The sequence below is a fragment of the Euleptes europaea genome, chromosome 1, assembly GCF_029931775.1.
Source record: "Euleptes europaea isolate rEulEur1 chromosome 1, rEulEur1.hap1, whole genome shotgun sequence".
NCBI lineage: Eukaryota > Metazoa > Chordata > Lepidosauria > Squamata > Sphaerodactylidae > Euleptes > Euleptes europaea.
This window is the reverse complement of record NC_079312.1, coordinates 144698981-144724724: the sequence shown is the minus strand read 5'-3', so window position 1 is coordinate 144724724 and position 25744 is coordinate 144698981. Positions and strand designations below refer to the sequence as shown.

General features: G+C 44.8%; 1 protein-coding gene across 1 annotated transcript in view; it reads right to left on the bottom strand.

Moving 5' to 3' along the window:
• Nucleotides 1–25744, bottom strand: part of SMURF2 (SMAD specific E3 ubiquitin protein ligase 2) — a 141231-nt gene that overhangs the window by 10782 nt on the left and 104705 nt on the right. Inside the window, exons 13-16 of the mRNA XM_056851890.1 lie at nt 17007–17121; nt 2782–2960; nt 1265–1402; nt 935–1055 (exon numbers count right to left, since the gene is read on the bottom strand). Coding sequence (XP_056707868.1) covers nt 935–1055; nt 1265–1402; nt 2782–2960; nt 17007–17121 — 553 coding nt within the window. The remainder of the gene's footprint in view (nt 1–934; nt 1056–1264; nt 1403–2781; nt 2961–17006; nt 17122–25744) is intronic.

The window sequence follows — 25744 nt, the reverse complement described above, 5'->3', positions numbered from 1 at the left end:
ACATTAGGCTCATAAGGAAAGCTAGAAATTTCTCATATGGTGAATGCTAGAAATTTCAGAAGATTCTATGCAATGTATTCTATTTAAGCTTTCTAGGTCCATTTCTTAGAATAAGTTGGATTTCTTACTGTCTTTTCACTTGATTTATAGCCCCCTGAGCTGCATCTCACTCTGTTCCTGAACTGCATCTCACCCTCAAGGAACAGTTTTGTCGGTAGTGCATTGGACTGTAGAAAACTAAAATCTGTTTCCATTAGTGAAACTCCCGCTTTCAGCTCCTAGGATTCAACCCAATGGGACAATTTGGATAAGAATAAGAAACAGATCAAATAGCAAAAAGCAAAGTTTAAAGTAACTACAACTCTAAAATAGTGACCAAAGTAAAAAAATTAAAAAGCACCATATATTCTATGAAACTGTGATAAACTAACATAACATCATGGCCCACAAATGCAGCTAATGAGAGTTGATGTTTATTGAAGGCAACCCATAAAACAATAATCAGGAACTCCAGGACCTTGGTGATTTCTTAGCTTAACCTTGGGATCAACTATTTGCATATTACCTAGTTTAAGAGGAATATATTATTTTATTGTTACACTTGATGACATAAGGTATCATTAACATAAAAAAGGTAAAGGTCCCCTGTGCAAGCACCGGGTCATTCCTGACCCATGGGGTGACGTCACATCCATGTTTACTAGGCAGACCGGGGTGGTTTGCCAGTGCCTTCCCCAGTCATCTTCTCTTTACCCCCAGCAAGCTGGATACTCATTTTACCGATCTCAGAAGGATGTAAGGCTGAGTCAACCTTGAGCCGGCTACCTGATACTGACTTTCGTCAGGCTTGAACTCAGGTCGTGAGCAGAGCTTGGACTGCAGTACTGCAGCTTACCACTCTGTGCCACGGGGCTCCTATCATTATTATACTGACCTCTAATTCCTTTTCATCAAATGTCTTGAGCAGATGTTGTGGGATTACTTCATTAAATCCCTTCTGCAGAGCCAGAAACTGAGCTTCAATCCCTCGTAAAAATCGCCAGTTCACATAAAGCCTGCAACAAAGTCGAGATTCCATTTGCAAGAGCTTCACAGTTGATGCCTTCCTTTTTAAAAAACATTGGAAAACTACAGCCTCAGAAACACAGTGCAACCACTCACTTTACTTGCTCTCTACACAATACATTCTAATAATGCAAGCAAGAAAGATTCTCTGGACAACACATCACAACTTTGCAAAAAAACAACTTATAGTTTTTAATACCTGACATATTCTTTTTTATTCTCCTCTGTGACAGGAATACTTTTCCCATTGGGCTTCAGTTCATGCTGTATGATTTCGCCATATGCATTATGTTCCACACAGAAGGTATGGTCCAAGACTCCTGTAATGTCATTCTCCCTGAAGTGGAGAACACAATATTTACCTCTAAATATTTTGGACATGGCTAAGCATATACACCATATCTTTCTATATATACCTATCTATCTACACACACAATTCTGCTAAACAAAGATACAGGAGAAATCATGCAACAGAGATTCAACAATGGCCACAGAATGTGGCCACTGGGCAAAGCTGGGGAGGCTTCTCCCAATAGCTTCTACCCTGGCACGTGCTTGCCAGGCTGATCCACCCCCTTCCCTACCACCAGCCTATTGCTGCAGCTAGGGAGGGGGCGGGTGGCAGGAGCACGATGCAGGCTTGCCCATGTTGCTCCTGCCCCTTGCCTATTTAGGCTCTCTCCTGACTGGTGCTCGGCCTTGTTCGCTGGACTGCAGACAACTCCCCTCCCTGTGTTCTAATGTTTTTTGTTCTGTTCTTTTGTCACAGCTCAGCAGTTTTGGCATTAGGCCAGACCCATTTGTTGGGGTTGATGTGCCTGCCATCTCCTGTTTGGGGACCCCCATAAGGGGTACTGTGGATGCCCAGCTAGGGGGCACCGTCTGTTTTCTCTCCCAGGTGGTGAAGGAACCACTTAGAGATCTGTGTCCTAGTGGAACCACTGAAAGCAACACTTGGGTTGGGGATCATTCTTCAGCCGACAGGGTGGTCGCCCGATGCCTGGATTCATGCCCTATGCTTCATCAATGCTCCATCTGCTGTAATCAATAAAGCTTTGTTAACCCACACCTGTATTATGGGGTTTCCTTCTTCATTTCCATATGGTGCTGCTCCTGCCCTTAGGACCACAAAACAGTTTGCTTATATCTGGCACACAAATATTATTACAGGCTTTGAAATAGTCTGCAGAGCAATAAGGCAGGCATATACAAGTCTCATACCATCGTTTTCCTGTAAATAAGGGGGTGGATGAATTTCTGAATAAAAAAGCCACATCTTTTTTGAGAGTATGAGAACATCACAACTGGAAAACCTTGTAGAATGTTCAAGAGGCCTTTCTGAATATAACTATATTAGTATATGTATTAAAATGAACACACTGTATAAAGACCCTGCCACATCAGACCCAACATAGAAGTCCTCATCTGTCATATGGCCAGTACTCTTTTCCTCAGCCATATGCTAAGGTTGCCCCCATTATTATAATGTCATAAGGCCAGCAGCCATCGACATTAGAAGTACCAAATGCTTAGACCACCGGAAGACTACAAGTAGGGAAAAACTGTGTTTCTCCCATCCCTATTTGTTTTTAGAGAAATTACTGTAACATACTCTCAGCCCAGCTTACAGCTCTAAAGGCAGGCTACAAACATAAATAAATGGAATATGGCCATTACAAACCACTTAATCATTGTTTTGATGGGGTCAGTACTTACAGTATCCACACTAAGCTGTTGTGAAGATCTGGATCTACTAATTCCATGTCATCCAGCGTAATTGGCTTTCCTAACAATTGCTTATAAAAGGGCAATGTGAAGCCTCCATCAATGTAATGCCCATGAAATACAGCCATACCCATGATCCGTCCAACAAAGTGGAAGTAGGATAAGTGTTCCTGTAATTGAAAGAATAAATATACTCAGAAATCAGGACTCCAGTCTAATTCCAAAACTTCTGTACTATTCAATTTTTTCTGTTGCAACATTTTCTAAGCATTTTACTAGTAGTTACAACACTGGTGGCAAAGGGACTGAGGCCCCAAACCTCAAAAATAGGGTACAAGTACTGATTCTGAATGAGCTACCTGGGTAGAAAGCAACTTGTACGAGTCCTGCTTTATTTTATATAGGCTTTCAACTTTGCGAGAGGTTGCTGAAATTGATGAGGGTTTTTCTCATATATGACCTTGTTGTGGCCTTGTTTAGGCATTCTAAAATTTGCAAGGTGACAATGCCAGGTGAGTCAGGGTACAAGCGGCTAAGCCTGTTGTCTCTTGTCCTGCTATCCGTGGTGGTGACATCTATCTCTAATGACTTCGCCATCTGCAACATTTGCTCTGCATACAAGTAGAGATCTTTGGAGATACAGGAATGGGATCCACGGCTGTCATCAGGTGACGGTTCAGAATGCCCTTCCAAGCTGTAGCAGGACACTACAGTGCCCTCCTCCTCAGCATCTGATTCTACCACAGAAGGAGCCAATGGAAATAGCAGCAATATGTCCAGGCATCTTGTGCCCAAGGGGGTGCAGAACCGTGGGTCATCATAGGCCCATAATACTCAGACCAATCTGAGACATAAGACGGAGACATGTAGAATGGGTGCCAAAGTGGGGGTGGATACACCTGGGGCCATGGTACCAGCATCATTGGTTCAGGATTAGTAGGGACCCGATACTCCTCAGTAGGCAGAGGTGCCAGTTCCATTTTGACTTCCAACAAGGATCTGTCTTGCGACTCTGAATGAAGCAAGTGGGTACATGGAGGAACCAGGATGACCTCAGGCTGGTCCTGAGGAGCTGGAACCAGAGGGGATGGATGTTTGTGTTGTCTAGAAACTGACTTTGACTTGTCCTTGTGCTTGGTTTTCTTTTTCAATTTCTCTGCAGGAGGTTCCGATGCACTGCGGTGGAGATCAGAGTGTGAAGGAGAAGGTGAGCGAGGACCCCTAGGTTCCAAGGCTGGAACTGATCTAGAGGGAGGTCAAGACTGCTGGTCAGCACTTGTAACCGATCATACATATGGTGGCCTGGACTGCAGCTTGATGCTAAGAACCAATGGAACCAATCAATGAATATAAACAAATAACTAGTGCTTGTAGGGAGAGTGTTAGGAAAGCTAAAGCTCAGTATGCTCTAATGTTGTGAATAGAATTTACAGGATGCCCTTGCCTCCGAATTTAAAAAGCAAAAGCAAGAGGTGTGATGATATCCTTTTATGATATCAGAATGAAAGATATGATGATGCAACATCACTACAAAGATCCAATAATTTTGGAAGGTAACCCATTAATCCTTTTAAAGGACATCCCAAGACACTTAATAACAAAACGGGCATTGTTCAAGGATTTTACATCAACTCTGAGAAAGAGTGGAATCAAATATAGGTGGTTGTTGCCACAAGGACTAACTTTTACCTATAAAGAAGTGACATTTACCATAACAACTAAAGAAGATGTTGGGAAATTTGTGAGAAAGTACAAAAAAGAACTTGTAGGATCTACATCGGAACAACAGCACAATTCTAGTCAAGAAGAAGAGGAATCTTCAAAAGGTGCTGTAGGTGGACTTTAAAATCTAACTCTGACAACATGGCTAAAGTTATTTCGTGGTATGTGAATGGACTAAATGAAAAAGTGAAAAGAGGACGGATTTTTAAATTTTTACAACAACAAAGATATTCTCTGATTTGCTTGAGGGAAACACATATTGCAAGAAAAGACAAGAAATACCTACAAAGAAATTCTTTAGGGCAAACTTTTATTGCCTCATCAAACACAAAGACTAAAGGACTAGTTATCTATGCACATCCCTCTTTAGTGCCTGAATTTGTATATAAAGATGAAGAGGGCAGAATTTTGATGATAAGACTCAAAGTATTACGCCAAAAAACATTGGTGGTAGGGATCTATGCACCAAATGAAGGTAAAGCCCAATTTTACCAACAATTGCATGAAATTTTACAACAGCATGCGCAAGAACAAATATTGCTTTTGGGTGACTTTAATGGAGTTATAGATTGTGCGATAGATAAAAAATCAAAGGCCAAAGATGATAAAGAAGGCTCTTTGCCTTTTTCAACTTGCAGAGGAATTTAAAATACAAGACATTTGGAGAACAATTAATACAACAGCGAAAGAATATACGTTTTATTCCGCAAGACATAACTCACACTCTCGGATTGATATGATATGGGCAAGTAAATCAATATTCACGCAACTTCGTAAGGTACAAATACTTCCTAGGACTTTTTCTGATCACAATCCGGTTTCTTTTGAATGGAATAACAGACAAGCATTTCGGTGGAGACTAAATGATAGACTTTTGCGAGATGATAATATTAAAAAAGAAATACACAGGCTACTAAAGGACTCTTTTGAGATTAATATGAAAGAAGAGACCAGTCTGAATATAGTTTGGGACGCCTTCAAAGCTGTTTTGAGAGGATTTATGATATAGAAAAATACTGCATGGAAGAAAAAACAGCTACAACAAACAAATGAAATACTTTGGGAATTGCAAAACTTAGAACAGCAACTTGTCTCAGAACAAAATGATGATAAAAGATCAGAAATAATTCAGAAAACAAAGACAGTGAAACATCACCTTAATTTAGTAGTTATGGAAGAAATGAATAAACATTGGAAATATGTGAAGCAGAGATATTTTGAACATGCAAATCGACCAAGTAAACTTCTTGCCAGTCAACTGAGGGATTCCAGGCAAAAGAAGATAATAGATAAAATACAGACAGCAAAAGGACTGGTTTATACCACAACAGATATACAGAAAGAATTTGAACTATTTTATACTAAATTGTACCAAAAAGATCTGATTTCTGGGAAGAAAATGGAAATTTTTTTAAGTACGGTAAATATCAACAAGTTAACCTCCGAACAACGAGACGTGATTGACGCTTCAATTACAACAACGGAACTAGAAGAAGCAATATCTAGACAAAAGACAGATAAAACACCTGGCCCAGATGGTATTACAGCCATGTTTTTTAAACTATTTAAAGAAGACTTAAAGAATCCTTTTTTGAAGGTATGCAATTCAATACTACAAACGGGTCAAGCTCCTGAGATGTGGTCGCATGCTTTCATATCACTTATTCACAAAGTTGGAAAAGATCCAGAGAGTAACTAATTATAGGCCAATATCTTTATTAAATGTGGACTATAAAATATATGCCTCAATATTATCAAATCGATTAAAGCAACTTATAACAACCTTGATACATGAAGATCAAGCGGGTTTTGTACCTGGAAGGCAGATAAAGGACGACATTATTGGATGTGATAGAATATTATGAACAAAATATACAACATAAAGTGGCTCTCATTTTTTTGGATGCTGAGAAAGCTTTCGATATGGTTTCATGGGAGTTCATGAAAAAGGTCTTGGAAAAGATGAACTTTGGAACTAAATTTCGAACAGGGATTGATGCCATTTATAATGTGCAAAAAGCTAAAATATTAGTAAATGAATCGATATCAGCTAATTGTGAGATACAAAAAGGAACTAGACAAGGTTGTCCACTTTCTCCTTCGTTATTTATTTTGACCCTGGAAACTCTCTGTAGTAAACTACGTGATATGGAGGCAATTCGCGGTCTAAAAGTAAACAAACATGAGTATAAATTAAGAGCTTTTGCAGATGACTTGTTTATTCTGGATGACCCAAATCAATCTATAAATAACTTGATGCTTATATTGAAACAATACAGTGAAGTTTCAGGATTTAAGATAAATCAAGATAAGACTCAGATACTATTTAAGAATCTTTCCAAAGAAGAACAAAAGGATTTTATGAGTATTTCAAACTGGGAGAAAACAAATAAAGTACAGTATCTGGGAGTTTGGATTACAAACAAAAGTAAAGACTTATTGACAAACAATTATACCAAACTTTGGGAAGTAGTTAAAAAAGATATGGTATTGTGGTCAAATAAAAATATTTCTTTACTGGGTCGTATTGCAGTAACACAAATTAATGTTTTACCAAGGTTGTTGCTTTTGTTTCAGAACTTGCCAATAATCACGCAAACAAAATATTTCGACACATGGAGGAAGGACTTGTTGAATTTTATTTGGCAAGGAAAAAACCCAAGAATTGCGTATAAATATCTAGTAGACACAAAAGAGAGAGGAGGTTTTGCCCTCCCAAATTTTAAACTTTATGCGGAAGCTTCAGCTTTGGTATGGCTAAAAGATTGGATAATATTGAAGAATGCACGTTTATTAGATTTGGAAGACTTTGATAACAGATTTGGGTGGCATGGATATTTGTGGTATGACAAACTTAAAATACACATGGCTTTTCAACATCATATTATTAGATCATCCTTGATAAAAACTTGGCTGAGATATAAACATCTGTTAGAGACCAAGACACCTCACAAGAAATATTAACTTTACGACATCAAGACCTTTTAAAATGGGAAGGGAATGAATGTGCCTTAAAAGATCATGAAGATGTTACAGACTATCTAAGTTGGTTTCAATATCATCAAATAAAGTCTGTATATAAACAAGATATGAAAATGGGATTTTTAAAAAGAAAAATCAATTTTACAACAGGCATTGTTGGATAATTCTGACCATTTAATTTCAAAGATGTATAAGCTTTTGTTGTTAATAAATACAGAACAAGAAAGAATCAAGCCTATGATGATAACTTGGGCACAGACAATTAGTCATAACATCTCATTGAACTGTTGGGAAAGACTTTGGTCAAGAGATATGAAAAAGGTTCTTTCCCAGTCAATAAAGGAGAATATTTACAAGATGATCTACAGATGGTATTTGACACCAAAAAAATTATCCAAAATGTACAGTACTATGTCACCAAATTGTTGGAAATGCCAGGAAAAAGTTGGTTCTTCTCATCATGTTTGGTGGCTTTGCGACAAAGCAAAAAAAAAAAACTGGGATATGATTTACAATGAACTAAGATTAATTTTACAACCAAATATCCCTAAAACTTCAGAGATGATGCTGTTAAGCATTATACCAGAACATATTTTAACACAAAGAACTTTTTTACTTTATGCCACCACAGCTGCAAGAATGGTCTATGCAGCTAAATGGAAAATGTCCGAGATACCGGACAAAACTGACTGGATAAATAAAATGTTTGAACTAGCAGAAATGGCGAAACTGACTGCGTTAATAAATCAAAAAGACAATGATGAATTTGTGAAGGAGTGGGAGGTATGGATTTTATACTGTAATAATGAACTTATTATGAAAAATGTTAAATGTTATGATTTAGTCTAATTCAATTGTTAACAATAGTTATATTGTAAAATTAAATGAATGAGGAAATTAAGTATTTTATAATAATTGCAGAATGTTTTATAATGAATTAAAAGATAATTGCAAAGAGGATTACTGAGATAAGTTAGTGATAGAAGAGGAAAGAGGGGAAGTCAGAGTAGATTTATGTAGTAGTATTATATATTGTAGATCAAAACAAAGGTTTAGAAGGGATTAAATGACAATGTTAATTAAATGTATGGAACTCTATAAGGAAATAAAAAAATATTATAAAAAAAAGGCTAAGGCTGCCATTCTTCAACTGCGCCAAGGCACTAAGTCGGTCAGAGAGTATGCCAGCGAGTTCCAATGGCTCGCTAATAGAATCATGGACTGGAGCGAGGCCTCCCGGGTAGTGCTTCTGAGGATTGCATTCTGAAGTGCTCTCGAAGAATGGTTTCTGCTCGTGGAAGAGGTGGAATGCCGGCGGCAAAACCTCTCCCTTTCCAGACAGAGAGCTAAGGGAGTGGAGCCGTGACCGGAGCGGGCAACCTCAAAGATGCCCACACAGCCGCCGCGGAGGATGGTGGCTCCTGTGACTGAGCGAGTCCAATGGATCCAGAGCGGCACCTGCCTCATCTGTGGCGTTGTGGGCCATTTCGCCGAACGGCCAAACTTGAGCCCCCGCCAGGAGAGTCCGGAATGCAAGGGAGGAAGCAACCGTCGGAAAGCCGCCAGCGGACGCAAGGTTCCTGCGAGGTCTCCTGCCTTGGACCTCGCCGTCTCATCATTTGACCCCTCCATGTCTCGGATTATAAATGCTGCCGACCCAAACGAGGACAACGCAGACTCCTCGGACGAAAAGGTAACCCAAGAGGTTTCGGCCCTGAACCTGGTCCCAACGGGTGACCAGTCAACTGAACGACCACCACAGACCCTTGTACCCATACAAAAAAAACCCTCCATTAATGGTAAGAGATGTGGAGGACACGATGTATCTTGACATCATTTTGCAGCATTACAAGCCCCCCCACCAAATAACTATTAAAGCCTTAGTAGACTCTGGGTGCGCCCGCACTTTAATGAGGACACCTTCAAGTCTTTAAAAGTGAAAGCCGTCACCCTACCCCAACCCATTCGATTCGCCCAGATGGATGGTAGTGGCTTTAAGGGGGGGGGCTGGTTAACCGACGGACAAGCGGAGTTGCCATGGGAGTGGGGGATCACTGGGAGCAAATACACTTTACCATTGCACCAGGCATTCGGTTTGCAGTAGTCTTGGGGGCAAACTGGCTATGTGGGAACGGTCCCACTATTGACTGGGTAGCAAAAACAATTGAGTTTGCCCAGCCGCAATGCGAACGTCACCGAAGGGAGGTGGCAGTCAAGGTTCCTGCCTCGACGGCAGAGGTCAGGGGGGTGTCCAACATCTCCCAATTACCCCGAGTATCTGGACTTTGCTGACATTTTTGATGTTAAAGAGTGTGACGTTCTACCCCCCCCCCCACCACGAGACGGACTGTGCTATTGAGGTGGTGGTGGGGGAGAAGCTAACAAAGAGTAAGATTTATCATATGAATCCTAAGGAAAAAATGGTACTGAAAGACTTTATTGACAAGAATCTGGCACGGGGCTTTATCCGCCCTTCCACGGCTTCCCACTGCGCTCCTGCCTTCTTTGTGCGTAAAAAGACAGGTGACTTGCGACTCTGTATAGACTTTCACAAACTAAATGCGGTCACCCAAACCAATGCCTACCCCATCCCACTCATCCCGGACCTCTTAAGCCAACTAAAAGAAGGGCGCATTTTCACTAAACTGGACCTGTGTGTGTGTGTTAAGTGCCGTCAAGTCGCTTCCGACTCATGGCGACCCTATGAATGAAAGTCCTCCAAAATGTCCTATCTTTGACAGCCTTGCTCAGCTCTTGCAAATTGAAGGCTGTGGCTTCCTTTATTGAGTCAATCCATCTCTTGTTGGGTCTTCCTCTTTTCCTGCTGCCCTCAACTTTTCCTATCATGACGGTCTTTTCCAGTGACTCTTGTTGTCTCATGACGTGACCAAAATACGACAGCCTCAGTTTAGTCATTTTAGCTTCTAGGGTCAGTTCAGGCTTGATTTGATCTATAACCCACTGATTTGTTTTTTTGGCAGTCCACGGAATCCGCAACACTCTCCTCCAACACCACATTTCAAAGGAATCTATTTTCTTCCTATCAGCTTTCTTCATTGTCCAGCTTTCACACCCATACATAGTAATAGGGAATATAATGGCATGAATTAATCTAGTCTTGGTGGTCAGAGTCACATCCTTACACTTCAAAATCTTTTCTAGCTCCTTCATGGCTGGACCTGGTGGAAGCGTATTATCGCATTCGTATTCGAGAGGGGGATGAGCCATTAACTGCCTTTTCTAGTTGCTTTGGGATGTTTGAAAGGAGCTCCGGGGGGTTTCATGCAAATGATTAATGAAATCCTTCATGACTTGTTTAAAGGAGTGGTGGTTTACTTAGATGACATTCTCATTTACTCCCAAATCATGGATGAGCACGTTACTTTGGTCAAAGAGGTTTTGCAACGTCTCAGAGAAAACCACCTCTTTGCTAAGGTTTCCAAATGTGAGTTCCATAAAAAAGAACTAACGTTTCTGGGCTACAGGATTTCACATTAAGAGTTAACCATGGACCCGGACAAAGTACAGGCGGTGGTGAATTGGGAGCCGCCAACTACTAGCAAAGAGGTGCAAAGATTTCTCGGTTTCGCTAACTTTTACCGGAATTTCCTCAGCAATTTTGCACAGGTGATACTTCCAATTACTGATCTCCTAAAAACTAAGGGAAGGGGGTTGCTGCTACCCAGCCTTCCGCAAACACAGACTGGACCCCGGAATGTCAGGTAGCCTTTGAGACTTTGAAACGTTTGTTTACAACCAAACTGGTGCTGAAGCATCCGGATTGTGACCACCCTTTCATTGTCCAAGTAGACGCTTCTGAAGTTGCCATGGGAGGGGCTCTTTTGCAAGAGGGTCAGGACGGCCAATTATACCCATGTGCCTATTTCTCAAAAACGTTTTCCCAAGCTCAGCTTAATTGGCCCATTTGGGAAAAAGCAGCAGCGGTGAAACACGCTTTGACAGTCTGGAGACACTTTCTTGAAGGTTCTGAAACTCCCTTCCAGGTTTGGACGGATCACAAGAACCTTGAGGCCTTAACCGGGACTCACAAACTCACCGCAAAACAAGTTAGATGGGTGGACTTCTTTTCTCGATTTCGTTTTGTGATCAAACACATTCCGGGCAGGGAAAACCTCTTAGCTGACGCTCTTTCCCGGCTCCCTCAATACCCAATGAAGGTGGAACGCCCCACCGAATCCCTGTTTACTCCAGAGCAAAGAGGTATCCTACCCACCCTAGCAGTTCAAAAGCGCGCTCAAGTGCGGCAAACCCAGACCGTAACTCCTCTCCGCCCACTGAGGGGGCTACACCTCCTGTTCCCCTGCCGTCGCTCAGAGATGCTAGTGGTAACACTCCAGCTCAGCCCCCAGCAGGGAGTGAACCTGTCGTCCCGGGAGGACTGCACAGTGCCTTCCGTGGCGCTTTGATCCGCGAATGCCAAGCAGAGATGAATAACAATGCCCTACCTTCTGGTCTTGAGCAACGGGGGGAAATGAAAGACACTAAATTGTACGTGCCTAAAGCTTTACGGGCGGAAGTGTTAAGACTTGCTCATGGAGCAAAAACCGCTGGACACTTTGGTTTCGTTAAAACATTGCATTTGCTCCGTCGTCAGTTCTGGTGGGCGGGTATGCGTTCAGACCTGGACTCCTTCATCCGCAGCTGTCCAATATGCACCACCGCGAAACGTCCTACCGGCAAGCCCACAGGGCTACTAAAACCTTTAGAAGTGCCTTAGGGGCCATGGGAAGTCATTGCCATGGATTTCATGACTGATCTGCCGTTAAGCCGGGGGAAAACTGTACTATGGGTGATTACTGACCTTTTTCCCAAACAGCTGCATCTAATCCCTTGCGCTGGCATGCCCTCGGCTCAAAGACTGGCTCACTTGTTTGTAATACGTTTTCAAATATCATTCGTTCCCACGCAAGATAATTTCCGACCGCGGTTCGGTATTCGTAGCCAAATTTTGGAAAGCGTTCCTCAAATTAGTTGGAGTGGAACAAGGGTTGTCAAGTGCGTTCCACCCCCAAACGGATGGACAAACCGAAAGAGTTAATGCTGTACTAGAATGTTATCTCCGTTGTTATGTGAATTATCACCAAGATGATTGGGTTGACCTATTAGCTTTTGCAGAGTACGCATATAATAATTCTGTTCATCAATCCACAGGTTTCAGCCCCTTCCGCATTGTGCACGGCAAAGAATTTGGACCTGTAGGTCAGGTGGATGTGTCGGGGGAGGAGGGGGCGCGCGGAGATATCGGACTGGATTCAAACCATACAGTCTACATGGCCTTGGTTAACCAAAAACCTAGAACGGGCCAAGAGGCAGTATAAAGCCCAGTTTGACAAGTATCGGGCCCCTGGTTGGACATTCAGGGTGGGTGATCTGGTTTATCTCTCCATCAAGAATCTGCGGTCTCTGCAGCCCTCTAGAAAGCTAAGTGAGAAGTACATCAGGCTTTTTCCCATTTCTCGAATCATTAACGAGGTAATGGTGGAGTTGCAACTGCCTAAAACGTTAAAGAGAATCCATTCAGTGTTTCATGTCAGTTTACTGAAACAGTACGTGCCAGCACCTCAGTGGCACCCAGAAAATCCCCCAGAGGTTCCCGAAATGGTGGGGGGGGGGGGGAGGAACACTGTGAAGTTTCCAAGATTCTTGACTCCCATATCCATCGGGGGGGGGGGCTGGAGTACCTAGTCCGTTGGAAGCATTTCAGCCCCGCCCATGACGAATGGGTTAAGCATCATCATATCTCCACCCCTCGCCTACTACGTCAGTTCCATGCCTCGTATCCGGATAAACCCGCCCCATCGAACGAAAAGGGGAGGAGGGGCCTTAGGGGGGGGCAGAATGTGAGCTCCAGGCCTGGGAGCGCAGCTGGCCTTCAAGGTTCTGTTTCTCAGAAGTTTGTTATGACTGCTTACTCTCCGTTTGCGTGATAACTGTAATCTACCATGGGAACCAGGCTCAGCCTGGTTTCCAACTGTGCCTTTGGTTTTCTGTATATGTTTCAACCTGCTTGTATTCCCCCCAGTAGAGTCCTCGTACCTTTCCCTGTAAGTTCCTGCTACTCACTTTATGCTTTCCAAATAAAACAACTTCTTAGAATACCCTGTCTGGACGTTTGGTGATTGGGATTCAACAGGTGAACTCAGACCTTACAGAGAGGGAGGGCACCTTGGCCATCTTCTGGGCATGAAGTATGGGTCACTGGGGTTGTGGGGGGGAGGTAGTTCGGAATTTCCTGCATTGTGCAGGGGGTTGGACTAGATGACCCTGGTGGTTCCTTCCAACTCTATGATTCTATGATTCTATAAGCGGAGGAGGACTTTTGCTGTGGCTCAGAGCCTGAAGACGACTTAGTGGCATTTGGAGAGGTAAGACTCTCTCCCAAAGTGCAGCTTTTAGTCTGAAGGCCCTGTCACTCCTGTAGCTTTGGAAGTATACTGCTGACAGATTTTACAAACAGGAATGTTGTGAGAGTCCCCCAGGCACAAGACAGAGATTGTGCTTGTCACTGTGTATAATTTTCGTGCTGCACTGTGTGCACTTCTTGAATAAGGCCTTCAAAGGCATTTTGTACTGGACCGTAATACAGCGGGGACGAGGGGGGAAAGAAATTCACTCAAAGAAGGCTGATCGGTAGTAACCTTTCGGCTGGGTAGGTCTGCCAAAGCTACCTCACCCACAGTCTTTGGAAGAACAATCCCCATTACTGGGCAAAGGTGTACTCCAGACTCCTTCTAACTCCTGTTAGCTTTACTCTTTTTTTGGGGGGGGGGGGGTTGGAGAAATACCAGAGAATCAGTTGAGTTAAAGGTCAATGATGGCTTGAAAAGGTTAGGGCTAAGCAATGAAGCTCCTATCCCAGAAGCTGCAAGAAACTGAGGGAAAGTGGGGGCTCCTTCAGAGCATGTGCCAGTCTGGATGGAAAAACAGGTGCACTCACTCTGGATGGGAGGGGCACCCCCTTGGTTCTTCAGAAGCTAGAAACTTCTATTTTGTGGCCAGCCTGCACGTGTGCAGTCCCAATGTGGAGCTGCACTGAAGATGAAAGATGAAAAAATATACCCTACACATTTATCTAACTTCTATTGTGTAAAGTGCTACTCTCACACGGAAGCTTTTCTTCCAGCCAGTTATAGTTTGAACGCTTCCCTTTATATTTAAAGTCAGGTTTTCCCTCTAAAAGCAGGCTAAATAGCCCAGCTTAGCCTGAGCTCATCAGAGTTTGGAAGCTAAGCAGGGTTGGCAATGGTTAGTACTTGGATGGGAGACCGCTAAGGGAGACTGGGCTTGCTCTATGGAGGAAGGCAATGGCAAACCACCTCTGCTCATCTCTTGCATGGGGTCACTGTGACTCGACCAAACCGTTCCCCACAAAATGCAATACCTTCCAAACTAACTTGGCAATTTAGGAGGGTTCATTAATTTCCCTTATTCACCTGCTTTCCACAGATTTAAGTGCCGTTTATCTCCCTGTCTTCCCTTCATTCACCAGCTGTAACTACAACAGCACAGGGAAGTTTTAATTCAGTAACAGTATTTTCATATTTGAAACACTCTTTTAACCACCACCTGCAACATGGGTCCCACTTTTTAATTGCTGACTGTAGATACCCATTGTTTTCTTCTCACTCTCTCCATTCTCTGCATTCAGGAGACAGAGAGAGGAGAGAGAGAGAGAAAGAAAAAAATGGCAGTGCTGACGCAACTTACATTATGTTCCAATCCACTAACTGAAACCAGCATTCTAAATAAACATAGATTTACCTTCTTGCAACAATAGTGTCTTTAAACCTCTGGGGGGGAAATTGGGGATGTTACCATATTTATCTGATCCACTTTAAAGTTTTCCCCTCAAAGGTTAAAAGTTCTTTTTTCTGGAATCACATATTGTGTAAGCATTCCCCTAGAAAGGCAGCATGGGTGCCCTTTCGCATCTTAGTTCCAAATTGCTAGTCACCTCTATTATATATACAATATAAAGGGATTATTGGAATCAGGAACATTATGCAAATAAGGCTGCACGGGGCAAGACAGATGGTGTCAGTTTTTTCATGTGTTTTCCTACCTCCTGTACTTCAAAGCACAGCAACAAGACGTAACTCTTCATCATACTGAAACATAGTGTGTAGAGTGAGTGGTATCTGTAGATCTAATAGCAATGTGTGATCCCCATCTGCGGACACCTAAATCCATGGATAAGGACCACCCCAAAGCTATACAGATTATTTTGCAAACTTGAGGTACTCCCCAGGTTTGCAGAAAAGTCTGAAAACTTAAAAATAATACAATGGGGGTTTAAATTCCCCCCACTTAAAAAATAGCATTGTCTAGGCATGTGAAGACAATGCTCTTACCTTTTGTCCTGGCAGTGGCCACCACTGGCATCCACTCTAGGCCCTGTGGCGGCGGCCACTGCAAGCGGATCCAGGCCTGGCAGTGGCAGACACTGGGCCCAGCTGCAGCAGCAGCAGATGCCAGGAGTGGCTCCAGACCCGGCTGCAGCAGACGCTGGAAGTAGATCTGGGCCTGGCTGCAGTGGATGCCAGGAAAGGCTCCAGGCCCAGCCATGACATTGATGGTGCCTGGGAGCAGATCTGAACCCAGATCAGCTGCTGGCCTCCTTTACTGCGGCAGCTGAGAGCACCGCTTAAGGTGGATAGTGGGGCCTGGAGCCACAGTGGGGGCGGGGGGGGGGAGAGATGAGAATCTTGCGGGCCTCCCACTTGTGTATGTGTGTATACACACACACTAATAGTGAAGTCAGCCAAATTTGAAGATTCTTAAATCCAGTGACTGGAGCTGTGTATGGGCAAGACAGCTATTTCTACAAAGCTGAAAAGGGCCCCAAGGTTTGCAGAAAAATGTGTGTGTGTGGGGGGGGAAAGCTTAGGGGGTTTAAAAAACCCAAAAATGATAAAAGGAGGACCTGTAGCTTTAAGCAACAGATTTCCTCAGTGGCTATTGCTAGGAAGCCACAGCATTCCAGGTTTTGGATGCTTATTCAACTTAGGGCTTCTTCCCATCCTTCATTGGTTCTCTTTCCACCATCTTACATGCTATGCAAAATAGTAACTTCCCAATCACCAGCCCCTTCAACTACTACCAAGAAAAAGACGGGAAAGCTCTCACACTTGTCTAGGGAGACCTATGGCCAGAAAACACAATGAACTGTATTGCAGGAAAACTGGACCCAAGAAGTTCCTAACAGACAGTGATGAAAAAGTTTATCAGATAAACAGTTAGCTGAAGATCACAAGGTTGTGCACACAAGAACATGAGGTAAATTGAAGAATATCCTCTATCCAACACTTGATCCAACAATTTGCATTCAATTTCTTTTTAGACATTCCAAGACCAAAGGGAGAAATGTGGTATTTAGATTTTATCAGAACAAAATAGAAAGTACAGCATTACTGAAGACACTCAGATTTTACACCATTAAAGGATCAAAAAGGAACTTGCTGGCCAAAAAGGCCATCCGTGCTTCTACATACCGGATTAACAGCAGAATCTGGATTTATCTGTAGGGTATAGATGTCATCACGTGAATATTGGAACAGTCCATAGTATGGATTCAGCATTTCATGGGACAGCAAATACAGCCATTCCCTGAATAAAGTAGTGCATTTTAACAATAATCTCAAACAAATATTTCAAAATTAAGATACACAGAAATACTTACTTTTAACACTACATGTCTATTTTTAATTAAGAATGAGTACTAAATATTTATACTTAAGGCAAAGGTACAAACATTTCTGCCGTTCTTTTCTGTTTATTTCAAAAAGTCATCTTGGTGCCTAACCTAATGTCTTTAAACACCCGTGGTATTTATGACAATAACAGTGTGTTTTCTCTATCTTTCTTGTGTATATGCTATCCCTACTTGGGTTTTCATTTGAGTCCTTACAGATGATGCTGATTGAAAGGGCCAGGGGTATTGTCAAACAAAGGCTGCATGATATAGAAAGGCAGAATGACACTGCAAGTGTTTCTATATACTGGGCTCAACAGAGAACAAAATATATAGCCGCCCCAGCACTATATCTATCACTTTTAGAGGTTCCATCACACCGTAGGGCACATACAATGGAAAGATGTAATGCCTTCCCTTCAGCTTTAACAGAAGGCCAGTACAAAAAGGTACCATTGGAAGAGCGGTTTTGCCCCTGTGAATCCGGGAAGATTGAGTCAATGGACATATTTTATTGCTTTGTAGGTTCTATGAAGCTTATTTCTCCAATAATGAAGCGATGGCATGGTATTACCGATGTGGAAATAAGCCAGAAATTACTATTTGACATAAACCCGGAGTTCATATTGAATTGTGCTAGATTTTTAGCTATAGCTATTAAAATTCGTAAAGATAAAGTGGTGATTTAAATGAAAGGTTGTTACCTAGGCGATTGGATGGGCTTTGTATGTGCATTTTATACCTATATTAATTTTAAATTTTACTGTGGGGTTTTGTATTCCATCCACTGTATTTGGATGGCGGGTTAGATTTACCAGTGTATTAGGATTAGGGACTTTTTGTAACTTTGCTGGTTATATACCGAATAAAGGTTGTCTGTCTGTCTGGGTCCCCAACGTGGGGCCTGTGGGCAACCACCAGCACCTTGTGTATATGCAAAATTTGGTACTGTGTGCAGAATTCATTATCCTGTACATGCTGCTCCAAAGATCACGCTTGAAAATGTATGGGAATTGCCTGCTCTGGCAGGCAGAATGAAGGGGACAAACAGGATTTACAGGGAACAAGACTGGAGGTTTAAACAGCTGCAGGTTTCTTCCACAAGACAAGCATCATTTCACAGATTCACCAGTAGCAAATCTAAAGTGGCTCTTTTTAACTTTCATATGTACTGAATATGTGTGTGAGAGATTTGCAGTGCCCTCCTAAACACAGTTACACCCTATTGAAGTAAATGGGCTTAGAAAGATGTTACACTGTTTAGGATGCCAGATATATAAAATGATAGACTTTTATGTATTCAACAGGGGAAATCATCTGAAAATTCAGTAGAGAGTTTATTATTAAAATACAGAGAATATTGGTAACTCTACATTTCATTGAATTTTATACTGATACCAGAGATAGGTCAACTTGTTTATTTAGCAAAGTTTGTACGAGGTTACAAAATTTAGTTCTTTAATAAATGAAGGGCAATTATGTTGAGAAAATCCTTGTGTCCCGTCCCCCACTTCCATATATCCAATTGACAGACATTATCTGGGAATTCTGTGCTTGGAAGTTAATTCCCAGGCATCATGCTGCGCAACAAGCAGGGACCATAAAGCCTGCTCCAGCTGAAATGGCCCTGGGAAATTTGTCCCAACAATGTGTGCCAATTTTCCCAGCTGGACAGACAGCCACTTCTCAGGGCTAATTGGGGAAAATGGCACAGGAGGAAGGCTTATGTCCACTCTCCCCATTTCCTTCTGTTGCAATCCAATCCTGCCTATGCATGCCTCAGAATTAAGTTTCAAGCATTAATTTGTTTGTTTATTGGATTTTTAGGCTGCTCTTCCCGACTAGGTCGGGCTCAGAACAGCTTACAATCATTTAAAAATTAAAACAGTCTTAACATTACGATAAAATTGTCAACAATACTGGACTCATGACAGGCACATAGGGACACATAGTAACATGTGAATTGGCTCATAGCTTACTTTGGCTCCATTTTTTTCTGTTTAGTTTAGTACATACAGTCAGACAACATTAAGTTAATTCGCTGCACTAAATAAAGTGCCAGTATGCTGAAATACACTAAAGGACAATTATTTTTAACAGCATGCATTTTCAAGTGCAAGATACACTTCTTCCAGTGGGTAAATACTGACAGAAGTTGTTAGAACTTTATGATCCTGCTGAGATTTACTTCCCTGGCCTAAGACTGTAAAGCCCAGGCTGGGTTATGCCACCTCAACTTAAGACAGAAGGCACTAACACATGCCCAGATCACCTGAGAGAACCCTGTTCTATTTCTGTTTTTTAAACATGATTGAATAACGGAATTACAAGTATTTGGCTAACTAGCAATTACACCAGAAAATGTAGCCATTCAGGCGGGAAAACAGTGTTGCTTACCTGTAACTGTTGTTCATCGAGTGGTCCTCTTTGCAGGCTCACATGGGAATTGCGCTTGTGCAGGCCTGCCGCATCACACTTAGAAAGCTTCTTTTTAGCCCAGCAACAAGGATTGCTCCCCCTCCCCTCCGGCAACGGTCCTTCCAGCCCTTTTGGACATGTGATGGAGGGGCGGGGAGCATCCTTCCCTCAGTTCTCCTTCTGCTGGTGCAGTACACAGACCCACTAGGCCAGACTTGTCCAAAGTCCGGCCCGGGGGCCAATTGTGGCCCCTGGGCCGGTTTAATACGGCCCCCAGCCTTTGCAGAGAGAGAAAAGGGGGTGCGTGGGGGCTGTGCCTGTGCTTTGCATCCCCGACCGAGGGGGCAACGCTTGGGCGGAGGGTCGCCTTGATTGGCTGTCTCAGCCCCACCCCCCGGAATGAAGGCCAGCGAGTCTGAAACCCTAGAGAGGCCACTTCCTTCTTACCTAGAGCCTGCGCGTGGGGACGCGGCCTTTGTTGTTCTGACGCATGGAAAAGCAGCAGCAGCTCCTTCCGAGTGGGTCAAGGGGGATCCTGAGGATGGGTTGGGGGGGACTCGAGGGTGGGAAAGGTGGCGGGGGGGAAGGGAAATGCAAGAGAGGTTAGAGGCTGGCCCCAATCTGGGAGAGGAAAAGCACCCCCCCCAACACACACACACACAAACACCGAAAAGCCTGGGAGTGGGGGGGTTGCTCCGTCTGGCTCTCCTTTTTCCTCCTTCCTCTCTGCAGAAGGCTGGGGTGTGTGTGGGGGAGATGCAGCCCCTTCCCTGCATTGTGGAGGCCTCACGAGGGATCCAGATTTGCAGGGTGGGTGGGAGGGAAGAGGGGAGAGACTGGATGGGTCTTGAGTGGGGGGATTGTGAGTCAAGGAAAGGCAGGAGGAGAGGGGGCTGGATTTGGGGGCGGGAAGTGTTTGGAGTCAGACCCCCCAGCAGGTTCTCTGCAAGGCAAGTGGCTGCTTCGAAAGAAGGGATGGGGTGGGGAAAATAAATGACTCCTGGCATGTATCGTGTTTGGAAAAGAGGCGCGTTCAGACGGGGCCGAGTCTGCAGAGGACACCCATGTTCATTCTGGAGGTCAAAGCCCCGAGCAGAGATCAAAGAGGTCAGAAGGAAAGAAGAGAAGGGTTGGTTTTTATATGCCCACTTTCTCTACCACTTAAGGGTGGCTTACAATCGCCCTCCCCTTCCCCTCCCCACAACAGATACCCTGTGAGGTAGGTAAGGCTAAGAGAGCTGTGACTAGCCCAAGGTCACCCAGCTGGCTTCGTGTGTAGGAGCGGGAGAAACAAATCCAGCTCACCAGATTAGCCTCCACCGCTCATGTGGAGGAGTGGGGGAATCAAACCCGGTTCTCCAGATCAGACGCCACCGCTCCAAACCACACTGGCTCTCATGGGGAGAAAAACTCCACATTCTTCCCTTCATGGGAGATGTCAGAGTGTTTGAATCTTGGACTCCATGAGAATTAAAACCAGTTTATTTCCTGGCTCAGATGAGGGGAGGACAGAATACCCCCAGCATGGTTGCAGGGAGAGAGTCGACAGTCCCAGAGAGGCACATGAGCGGGGTGGGGGGAGGAAGAGTTCCTGCTCCCTCCCTACAGAAGGAAGGTTGGAGATTTAGAAGCTGGGGGGCTTCCGGTGAGCTTAAAGGGGTTTTGAGGAAAGGAAGGAATGTAGCCATGGTTTTTGTGGTGCAGTCTGTGGTTATGGGCATAATAAGTATGCCGTTTGCAATAAACTTTGCATAAAATAGTTAATTTGCATTTAATTAATTTAATTAAGAATGTCAGGCAAAATGGTCGGCCCTCACGCATATTCATCAAATCTGGCTCTCTTTGAAAAAAGTTTGGACACCCCTGCACTAGGCAGAGAGTCAGCCCACAGCAGGGAAGGAGGGAAGGATGTGTGCCTGCAAATAGGATCACTCGATGAACAACAGTTACAGGTAAGCAACACTGTTTTCATCGCCGTGGCCTCTTTGCAGTCCCACATAGGAGATTAGCACGCTCACTTACTGTGGAGGTGGGTGTGAAGGCTGATCACTGGAGGACAGAGATCAACACCACTTTCCCCACAGCAGCATCTGCTCCCGAGTCAATGTCCATCAGGTAGTGGCAGACGAATGTCAAAGGCGTGGACCACGTTGCAGCATGGAAGAAGTCCTGTAGATCCACACGGGAGGCAAAGGCAGCTGAAGAGGCATAGGCCATGGTAGAATGAGCATGGACTGGAAGTGGACAGGACCTACCAGCTTCTGCATAGGCTCTCTTAATAACAGAGACTACCCAATGGGACAGTGTCTGAGTGGTGACACCCTTGCCCTCGTTGGCACCTGCAAAACAAATAAAGATGTATCTTGTCTAAACTGGCGTGTGTGGTCTAAGTAAAACAGTAATGCTCTCCTGACATCCAATATGTGCAGGGACCTGTCCGACTGAGACTGAGGGTCAGGATAGAATACGGGCAAAACAATGTCCTGGAACAGGTGGAAACCAGAGACAACCTTGGGCACATGCTCCATACTGGGCCTCAGGACCACCCTATCCCTATGAAATTTAGTGAAGGGGGCGTCATGACGAAGTGGCCTCAAGCCCCTGACCCACCGGGCTGATGTAATGGCTACTAAGAAGGCCGTTTTGTAAGCCAGAAGGTCCAGAGGACAGGTGGCCATAGGCTCAAAGGGCTTCTGCATGAGCTGGGCCAAAACCAGAGAGAGGCTCCATTGAGCCACAGGTGGCTTCATTGGAGGGAAGGCTGAGATAGCCGCCAAATGAACCTTTATGGAAGTGTAAGAAAGGCCGGAATCTTTGAGGGACAAAAGGTAATTGAAAACCTTGGCCAGGGAACAGCTGTCTAGTCTAAGGCCTCTGGCAGCCGCCCAGTGAAAAAATGAGTCCACTTAGAGTTGTAGGACCGTCTGGTGGTGGGTTTCCTGGAGGCTAACAGGACATCCGCAACCCAATCTGACCATTGCTCTACTGCAGGATGAGCCAGGTGGTCAGATGGAGGGAGGGCATGTCATGGTGACGAATACTGCCCACCAACAGTAGACCCTCCTGCGGGGGGAGGTAGAGAAACATCCCCCTGGCCAGTTTCCATAGGAGGGGGAACCAAGGGCGCTTGGGCCAATAAGGGGTGATCAGGATGATGGAAGCTCGATCCTTGATAATTTTTGCTATGGTCCTTCCCAACAGAGGGGGAAAGTGTACCCGAGCCCTCTTCCCCACTGGACCTGGAAGGCATCCCCTATGGACTGAGGGTCCGCTGCTGCCCTGGAACAGAAGGCCGGGCATTTGGTGTTGAGGGACATGGCGAACAGATCTATCCCCGGGGTACCTCACAGGGCGAACACAGGGACGAGGTACTTGTCCTGTATGGATCACTCATGCTGCAGAGAGGCATCGAGGCTGAGAGCATTTGTAGCCACATTGGATATGCCTTGCAATGTGCATGGCAGTGAGGGATACATTGTGGGCGATGGCCCATTCCCAAACCTGCATGGCCTCTTGCCACACGGCCATGGAACCAGTGCCTCCCTGCTTGCAGAGGTAGTATTTTGTGGCCATATTGTCGGTGGCCACCTGACATTGGAGCCAGTGAGAAGTTCTGAAAAGGAAGCAAGAGCATATTTCACTGCTCTGAGTTCCAACACATTTAACACATTTATATGCAGCCTAGACTCTGCTGCAGACCACCTCCCTTTCACACATAGGTGTTGACAATGTGCCCCCCATCCCCCAAGGGAGGCGTCAGTGAATAGCTGAAAATGGAATCTAGCTAATGGAACAACTACTGTGGTGGATGCCATCAATCCCAGCCATCAATCCCAGCAGTTTCTGTACCCTAACCTCTAGTTGGTACCTACATGAGATAAAATGAGATGCTAGATGAGTGATGGCTGTGACTCTAGACTAGGTCAGGAAGGCCTTACCCAGCACAGAGTCCACCATAGAACCTATGAACTCAATAGACTGAGTCGGTGTTAGCCTGGACTTAGTGAAGTTCACAGCCAGACCCAACAGTTTGAGAGTCCTGAGAACCAATGGAGGGCCAACGAGATTTGGTACTTTCCCAATTTGGAACCCTCTGAGAGAAGGATCTTACCCTCCTGAACCTTATACTCGGGCAGGGAGGTGAACAGGCTTCCCACCCTGTCCCACAGGAACATTTGATATTGGCCCATGAGAGCCGAGAAATTGAAAACCCTAGGGCCTAGAGTCCCAGCAGAATAATTTTTTCTGTCTATGACATCCGATTTCCTCCCCTCTTTATCGAGGGGGGCAGAATGACTGGTCCCCTGACCCTTAGACGTGAGGACCCTGGAGACAATGGAGTTGGGGCGGGATGCTGGTACAGAAACGGTATAGGTTTTCGATCATCTTGACCGAAGGGACATTAGAAGTAGGTTTAGCCCACAAGTATCAGCTATCTGACAAATGCCCTTCACCCACAGGAATTCAGCTGGACCAGTGTCAGATGAAAAAAGGACTCCCATAATGGGGTCATCAGGGATCGGGTCCAAGGGAGCCACCTCAAGCCAGAGTGGCTTAGCGAGACGGTTAATCATTTTGGAATAAACTTTAGTGTCCTCCGTGGGGGAGATTGGGGACAGGTCCCCTACGATGTCATCAGGTGGAATGCGTGACCCGATTCAGAGTACCTGTCCGCCAACTCAGACTGTGAGCTGAGGATCGGGTCCAAGTGCGTCGGTGGCATAGCGACTGTCAAGGTCACTTCATTCTGCCAGTGTGACAGGGTGCAGACAGGAGCTCATATTGACAGTGGCCCCAAGGGTGTATGTGGTCCCCAACGGGGTCGATCCACAGCCATGGCAGTCCACAAAGGAATCATTCAGAGAGGTCCCAGGTTGGGTGCCATAAAGTTCCTTGGGGTCAAAGTGGCAATGGGAGACTTCGACGACATCGTCTTCCGATGAAGAAAACATCTTGGAGCCGCTCCTTGAAGGCAACGGGGTCCTGGGTTTGCCAATGATGGCAGCCTCACACACTCCATCACCACGTTGAGGTGAGGGAGGGGAGTCATGATGCTTCCAAACCTGAGGTCGACGCCAAGGCGATGGAGAGGAGTCACAATGTTCCCGATCGTGAGGCAAAGGGGAATGGAGCAGAGGTCTGGGTACACGGTCCCTGGATACAGACTGATGGGATGAAGACCTTGCAGTTGGGGTTGATGGCTGAGCCTCCACTATGGGAACGAATGCCTCGACTTCAGCAACATCCAGATGCATAGGGCTCAGCCATATGACTGGCATCATAGCTGATGAATGCTCTGCATCAGGTCTACCCACGGTAATTGATCCCTCTGAGGATGGGGACCTCCGACCTTGAGGATTCGGGGTCAATAAGCGACGATGCCCCTTTTGGGGCTGATGGAGCCCACAACCCACCATTTGCAGGTTTGAGCTCGATTTTTTTGAAAGTTTCGACAACTAAGAGGAATGCTTCTTCTTCTTAGAAGATTCCAGAAGGGGTTTAGACCCCGCTCTCTTTGAACTCGAGGAGATACTTTTGGTTGATTGAAGTGGAGGCATCGACATAGAAGAGGGAGACTTTGATTTTTTGGCTCCCGAGTCCTGAGTTCCAGGAAACTTCACAGCCTGCTTCCACAGGGCAGCTTTAAGCCTCAAATCCCGATCTTTTTGGGCATTGGGTGTAAATAGGGCACAGGCTTGACAAGCTGAGGGGATATGGCCCTCACCCAGGCACATGGGGCAGTCCTCATGTCATTCCGATTTAGCCATCTTGGTCCCGCAACTCTCATTTCTTGAAGAGCGCCATTCTGGATCCAAGATGAGTGAAGAAAATAGAAAATTGTAGAAAAAGACAAGTACGGTGCGAGAAAAAACTCTCCAAAGACAGACGAAGCTATGAAGCGTCCTCTAACCGTGGCAGCAGAAAGAGAACTGAGGGAAGGATGCTCCCCATCCCTCTGTCACATGTCCAAAAGGGCGGGAAGGACTGTTGCCAGAAGGGAGAGGAGTAATCCTTGTTGCTGGGCTAAAAAGAAACTAAGCGTTCTGCGGCAGGCCTGAGCAAGCGCAGTTCCCATGTGGGACTGCAAAGAGGCCACAATGATGAACAGTTCAGTACAGC